Raw genomic sequence first — 7,866 nt, forward strand, 5'->3', positions numbered from 1 at the left:
GGCTACCAATTCTACAATGCTAGATCACATTTGGAGCCCATATCCTGACAAGACCAGTAGAGGACAAGAGTAGGACCAAAGCCCATGAAGTTATGTCCTGCATGCTGCTGTGGTATACTTGTGGCTTGAGGCCACCTGTGGGTGCAGGTGATGCTAGCTTCAATACAAATCCACCCAACTGGGGTGCCTACCTGGCACCAGGGCATGCCAGTGGCTCCATCCAAGGGCACTGGCCAGGGTTAGGTTTATGAAGTTTTGTCCAATACTGAGTTTCACTATGATGAGCTTCTTTATTGGGTTCCATATCTAAGGCCTGGGTATAATTCCATGTATTTCCTGCAAACAGGTGTCCTGTTGCATACATAGCTGCCTGGAGTTGGGAAACAGGTGATACAAGCTACTCTTTCCTTCCCATTTTCTTCAGTAAAACTTTTATTATTATGCTAAGTCCAAGTACTCAGATCGTCTTTCTGGTTTTCTTCACTCTTATTAATGTTGTTTCATGCATGAATAGCTATTCAAATTGAGGTTTCTGTGGGGGGATGTAAATAAGATCACTAGAGGATCTTACTCCACTGCCATCTTACTCTGCTTTCCTTCTGTCCATTTTAGTTGGTTCTTTCTTTGTTATTGAGTTAATTATGTATTTTGAATAGGAATTCCTTATTGAATATATGGTTTGCAAGTATTTTTTCCAATTCCATGAGTTATTTTTTTTGATTATTTGCTTTGCTGTGTAAAAACATTTTAGTCTCATTTAATCCTACTTATTATTACTTTCATTCCTGTGTTTCTATTGTCATATCCATGAAATTATTGTCAGTATCAATGCCATAACTCTATATTTTCCTCTACAAGTTTTACATATTCAGGTCTTATATTTAAATCTTTTATCCATTATGAGTCAGTTTTTGTATGGTGTAACACAGCATCAAATTTCTTTTTTTTTCTTTTTTCTTTTTTGCATTTGTACATCGTGTTCAGCTATCTCTCTTCATTAAGGTACTACCCTTTCCTCATTGTGTATTTATGCACCTTTGTTGAAGATTAGTTGGTTACACAAAGAGTCTCCATAAAGTTCATGGACAATGTGTATTATGCATGTATTTTAAGATATTTGTTGCCCCAAAATGTATTTACCAGGGCCAATCTTGTGATGCAGTGGGTTAAGCCACTGCCTGGGATGCTGGCATCCCAAATAGAAGCACAGTTCAAGCCCTGGCTGCTCCACTTCTGATCCAGCACCTTGCTAATGTGTCTGGGAAAGTGGCCATGAATGGCCCAATTGCTTTGGCCTTTGCCACCCATGTGGGAGATCTTGATGGAGTTTCTGGCTCTGGGTTTTGACCTGGCCAAGCCAAAGTCATTGAGGTCATTTGGGGAGTGAACCAGCAGATGGAATATTCTCTCTCCCTCTCTCTCTCTCTCTGAATGTCTTTCAAATAAATAAAATAAATCTTTAAAGCAATACAATGAAATCAACTTACCATTTACTTGCATTTTTCATGAACTTTTAGAAGTACCCTTTTATATGTGTGAGTTTATTTCTTAGATTTCTATTATGCTCTATTCATCTATGTGTTGTTTTTCGCCAGTACCATATTTTTATGATTGCTTTAGCTTTTAATGCCACAATCTTAAGTATATAAAATCCTGAAGAAGTAACATACCAAATGTATGTTACCACTAATAAGTGAGTTCAGTAAGTTCACAGAATATGAGATCAATATATATAAATCTAGCATATTTCTATAAAGTAGAAATAAGCTAAACAAAAATGAAATTAAGAAATCAGTTCTGTTTATAACACACCAGAAAATATGAAATACTTAAGAAACTTAGTAAGTGCAAATTGATATTCTGAAAATGAAAAAAAAATTGTTGAAAGAAGACATATATTCCTTTCTCTCTGTCTCTCTCTCTCACTATCCACTCTGCCTGTCAAAAAAAAAAAAAAAAAAAAAACTAAAAAAAAAAAAAGGCCGGCACCACGGCTCAGTAGGCTAATCCTCCACCTAGCAGCGCTGGCACACCGGGTTCTAGTCCTGGTCAGTTGCCCCTCTACCAGGCCAGCTCTCTGCTGTGGCCCAGGAAGGCAGTGGAGGATGGCCCAAGTGCTTGGGCCCTGCACCCCATGGGAGACCAGGATAAGTACCTGGCTCCTGCCTTCAGATCAGCGCGGTGCACCGGCCGCAGCATGCCAGCCGTGGTGGCCATTGGAGGGTGAACCAACGGCAAAGGAAGACCTTTGTCTCTGTCTCTCTCTCTCACTATCCACTCTGCCTGTCCCAAAAAAAAATAAATAAAAATAAAAACAACTAAAGACATATACAGGAAAGACATCTCATGTTCATGGATTGGAAAATTTAACATTGTAAAGAATTTAGAGTACACAAATCTATCTATTCATATATTTTGCATAATCTATATTAGAAATCCATCTGGTCTCTTGTGGAAACTGAAAAACTAACTTGAATCAATCTCTCCCCACCCCCCCCCACCCCCCCGTCTCTCTCTCTCCTTTTAGGGTTTTTCCCAGTGATTGGATCAAAACTGAAGCCAAAGCTCTCCTTGTGCTAAACATGGACCCTTTGTGTTATACTAATAGCTGTTTACTTCAAGACATTGGGGGTTGTTTCCACACCCCTTATATGATACCTAAACAAATAAAATGAAAGATGTATTTGAAGATACATTTTCTATGAAAGGATACCAGCAACCTCTGTCTTAGAGTAATAAATCTTAAAAACAAGGAGTTCTTTCAGTCTTTGCTGAGTTATTAAAGATGCTTAGAGTTACCAGGGTCTGCATGACAGTATTAAACTATATAAAATAGTTTATTTGTTCTACCAAGGCAAGGATTGTTTTATTAGCTTTCTAGAATTTGTAAAAATGTTTTAATTCTGTGTAATTTCTCAAAGATGTTTCTCTTTTCCTTTTATAAACGAGTATTTCTGAAACTCTATTTCTACATGGCCATGTCTAGTCAAAGAAATAGTAAATGCTTTTCCCTGATAAGAGGGCAATCCATTGCAAAATTATGCAACACAGATTTAGATTTTAATTGGGGGAAATCTTAGGGAATGTTTTACTATAAAAAAATAAGAAAACTCCTAAAAACTCCAATCCTATACAATGATGGTGAGATCAAGGACAAAACTGAATAGCCATGGATGTTTTATGTACGTTTACAATATAATTGAAGAGCAATTTATGGTGAAACATTTTATGAGATTCTATAACTGTTTGAAAATGTTTATGGATGGAGAGAAAAAATGTGTACATAAAATAACCTGGATTTTTCCTTATCTGTATTTTAATGTATGAATAACCTTTTAAAAATGAACTTATAAAATAAAATTATAAAATGAAAATATACAAGCCATTTCAATTTCACCAATATGAAAAAAAATCTTGACCAAGTTAAGAAGATAGGTAGTAATATGTGCACTCGTCTATACTACAGTGGATATAAACCTTAAGGGATAAACATTTGACAAAAGACCAAGAAAAATATTTGACATGTCCATATCTGTGACTCCGCACTACCATTAGTAAAAGAACAAACAACAACACATTCTTAGATATCCAATACAAAAGTGTATACCATAGAATTGAGCTTATAAGGAAAACAACCAGAACTATATTAAACATAACCCAAAATGGGTTGGCTGGAGAAAGCATAGATTATCATTGTAATGGAATATTGCATAACAGAATTGTAGGAGAACAATGATTTAGAATGATGATCCCACAGAACTTTTCTGGTGAAAATATCCTCTAATGAAACAAAGTATACAATATATATATGTATATATATATACACTTACAGATATGTTTTTATTATAAGCTATTTTTCTGAGTACTGATACTGGGAGTTATGTTGGGATTTTGATCTTTTCTTATAATATGGATTTTTATAAAGTATTTTCTACAATAATCATGTGTGATTCATATAAAAATAAATGTTTAAGATAAATAAAAATAAAAAAGCTCATGTCTCTCCAATAAGACATTGGTAAAGTGCATAAGTTATTTTAATTGCAAGTATAGAAAAATCACCCAAGAATCATAGTCCTCTGACAATACTAGTGCAAATTATGCAGATAAATTTGTACTTTCCTTGTGGATGATAATTTGCTACTGCAATCTTTTCCTCAAAAAGTGATTGAGACGGTTCCTATCCTTTGACACTTTCTCTAGATTTTATCATTTCTGAAATAACCTTTAGTGGCAGTAAGGAGTATGCACTGTGGACTTCTTGGCAGCAGTGATTTGGGTAAAAAAAAAAAAAACAACCTAAGCGAACAACAATGAGGAAAGAATTAAGACATATATGTAACTACACACACAGAGATATAGACATGAATATATCTATTTCTATCTCTCTATATTTTCCCTTTATATACCCATCAATGAGATGGAATATTAACAGCCAAGAAAATATTTTAAAGTTATTTTAATGACATGAAATGAAGTTCAATAGTATGTGTGTGTATCCACACACACAAACACATATATACACAATCATGTGTGAAAAGCAGATATAAAAACAGTATGTACATTATAATTTAGACACAGGACATATGCGTAAGAAAAATGCTGAAGCAACAGCCAAAAAGTTTTCAGGTAGTCCTTGAAAAATACGAGACAGGTATGAATGAACATATTTCAGTAGGGTATAGGTAATAATTAGGATTGATTACTGGTGACATTACTTTTCTTCTGTTAACTTGTCTGCTTTGTGATATTTTCTTCCTGCAATAAAGCTGAATTATTTTTCTGACAACAAGAAAACGGATAGGAAGTGGGCACAGGGGAAATGGGTGAGTTAACAGTGTTCAAGTCCAGCAAAACAACCAAGGACAGCAAAGTACCATTTGTAGCCCATCAAGCTGGCCAAGATACACACGCAAGCACGCGAGCGCACACGCGCACGCGTGCACACACACACACACACGTTACAGTGAGCAGGAGACTGTGCAGGGGAAATGGGCATACACTTTTTACTAGCTGCGCTGGCTGGCACAAGTGCAACTCGGCACAATGCTTATGAAGGGGGGCCTTTTGGCAACACACAGGAAGTCTTTAAAACGTCTATATGTGGATCCTGCAAGTCCACAGTTGGGGAGACCATCTAGGATGCTAGCAAAGATTTGGCTTGACAAGGAAGGATTCGCTCATCAGAGCACGCAGTGTTGGCTTCAAACGCAGGGAAAAGAACTAGGCACCACCTGAATGTCCAACAATGCGGGAATGATTACAGAAATGTTAAGGTCCATGGATACACTGGAGCACTCTGCAGGCACTGAAGATGACGTTTCATAAGCCTGTTGAATAACATGGAAAGAAGTTCATGGGCTGATTTTCGTTTGGTTTTAGTTGCTGAAAAAGCCGGTTAAGAAACACCACATAACATGAATCATTCTACAACAGATGTTAAAAGGGAAGGTGGGGTGGGGGTGAGGAAGACAGCGAGAGGGGGTGGGGAGAGAGCCTGGGACAACATCACAGCAAGAAGGTAAAAGTGGTTCTCTCTGGGTGGTAGGGCCAGGGGGAGCAAATACTCTCTTGGGTTTCCCTCATCTGATTTCCTTCTCCTTCAGGATAGTTTTACCATGACATTGTTACCGCCTGCGCAGTAAACAAAGCAAGAAAGAAAACGGTTTTTAAACCAGACCACAGGGAGAAGAGGCAGCCTTTAACCTATCCAATGGCACCTATTAATAAGAGTATTCACAATGTCCTTGGTGGGGTAGGGGGAAGAGGCAGGGAGGGGAGAGGAGAGAGGGAGCAAGGGTGGGGGGCATTAGGGACAGCGGGGGGGGGGGTTGGAGGGAGGGGCGAAAGAGGGGAGAAGGACAGGGTTGGAGGAGAGGGGAAGGAAAGAGAGAGACCTGCACTCCCAATACAATACACTGCTGGTGGGTTGGGGTGGGGGGGTGGGGGGGTTGTAAACCGGGTGGGAGCCAAGATTTGGCTCTGCTGGCTGGATGCTCCTGGATGTGTTTATCGCAAGGTGGCCTCCTCATCGGTGTCTTCCTCGAAATCCTTGACGTCAGCACTGGTGGACTGCCTGGCCCAGGCTCCCCTTTCGGCCTCTCGCTCTTTGTGGGACTTGAATCTGCCGACGAAAATTTTGCGGTAGTTAAGGAACATGCCATTCATTGCATCTATGGCCCTTTCGGCCGACTCCTGCTTCTGGAAGTGCACGAACCCATAGCCCTTGGGCCCCTTTTCGTCGCAGGCCACTTTGCAGGAGAGGATGTTGCCGAAGGCTGAGAAGATGTTGTACAACGCCTTGTTGTCAATGGTCTTGCCCAGGTTCTTGATGAAGACGTTGCCCACCCCGCTCTTGCGGAGCGAGGGGTCCCTCTGGGACCACATGATGCGCACCGGCCTGCCCTTTATGACATCGAAATTCAGGGTCTCCAGGGCCCGCTTGGCGTCCACCGGTTGCTGGTAGTTGACATACGCGTAGCCCAAAGAGCGGCGGGTGATCTTGTCCCTGCAGATGCGGATGGAGAGAATGGGCCCGGCTGGGCTGAACTTCTCGTAGAGCATTGCCTCGGTCACTTCGGGGTGCAGATCGCCCACGTACAGCGAGGCCATGGGAAAGTCTGGGTTCCCCTCCGAGCCCCCGCCCGTCTCCGCATCTGCATCCGCGGCAGCGGCGGCCGCCGCCGCCGCCGCCGCCGCCGCCGCCGCTACGGCCGCCGCTACCTCCTCGTCCGCATCTGCGTCCGCATCCGCATCCGCATCCGCATCCGGATCCGCATTCGCCTCCCCCAAGGGGGGCGCCGCAGCCTCTGCTGCTGCGGCGGCGGCGGCGGCTTCTGCCGAGCTGGCCGCCGCCGCCGCCGCCGCCGCCACCCGGGCGGCCTCCGCCTCCTCCCCTGCCAGGGCGGCCGCCGCCTCCCCCAGGGTGGCCGCCGCCTCCTCTACCGAGGCCTCGGCCTCCACCTCAGCCTCCACCTCGGCTTCCGCCTCCGCCACGGAGGCCTCCGCCACCGCTTCTGCCACGGTCGCCGCCGCAGCCTCCGCCGCCGCCGCCGCCGCTGCCGCCGCCGCCGCCGCCACTGTCGCCGCTGTCGCCACGATCGCCGCTGCCGCCGGGCCGCTGCCGCGACCTCCCTTCCCGCGAGCTGGGGGGCGGAGAGGCGGGGGAGGGCACGAGGGCCGGGGGCTGCCGGGGCCCGGGCCGGGGGCGCGAGCGGCAGCTGGGGCCCCGAGCCGGCCGAACTGACGAGTCCAAGTCACCTGGGATGGCAAGCGCGGCCAGGAGCGCGCCGGTGCAGTCGCCGCAGCCCGCAGCCCCGCAGCCTGCTGCTGGTGCCGCCGCCGCTTGGTCGTGGCTGGCGTGCGGGGCGCGGGCGGGCGCGTGTGGTGGGGGGCGGGGGGTGTTGGCGTCTGTGGTCCGGGCAGCTGGGAAGGCTTCTGTCTCTTTGGTTCCCCCTGTGGCTGCTGCGGGGCTGCGGGGCTGCGGGGCCGCGGGCGGTGGGAGGGGGCGGGAGCCGGGAACCCGGAACGCGAGGCTGCGGGTAGGGGTGAAGTGGGGGTGGCGGTGAGGACGTGCTCAGCTTCCCGGGTCTCCGGCACATCTATGGAGAGACGCCGCGCGGGGCGGGGGGGGGGGGGGGGCGCTGCCGTGGACGCAGCGAATACAGGGTCCACTCGGGCCGGGTGGGGGGACGATTTTGTCCCCCGCGTCCCCATAATGGAACATCTCAATGATTCCATCAAGTGCCTTGCAAGGGAGGGGTAGAGCGGCCTTGAGGATAAGCTTGCCAGGCCTAGACAAAGCCAAGAATCATAGTTTGCGCACTTTGAGGGGTTCCCCACAAGAAGCGCGCACAGTCTCCAACA

General features: G+C 45.6%; 1 protein-coding gene across 1 annotated transcript; it reads right to left on the bottom strand.

Annotated features, from left to right (window-relative positions):
• Positions 1 to 3,289: 3,289 nt before the first annotated feature.
• Positions 3,290 to 7,446, bottom strand: LOC138847733 (polyadenylate-binding protein 1-like 2). The gene has a single exon (XM_070067367.1). It carries the CDS (start codon positions 6,610 to 6,612, stop codon positions 6,010 to 6,012), a length of 603 nt encoding a protein of 200 aa, XP_069923468.1. The 5' UTR covers positions 6,613 to 7,446; the 3' UTR covers positions 3,290 to 6,009.
• Between the last annotated feature and the right edge of the window lie 420 nt (positions 7,447 to 7,866).

The sequence above is a fragment of the Oryctolagus cuniculus genome, chromosome X (assembly GCF_964237555.1).
Source record: "Oryctolagus cuniculus chromosome X, mOryCun1.1, whole genome shotgun sequence".
In the NCBI taxonomy this organism is placed as follows: domain Eukaryota; kingdom Metazoa; phylum Chordata; class Mammalia; order Lagomorpha; family Leporidae; genus Oryctolagus; species Oryctolagus cuniculus.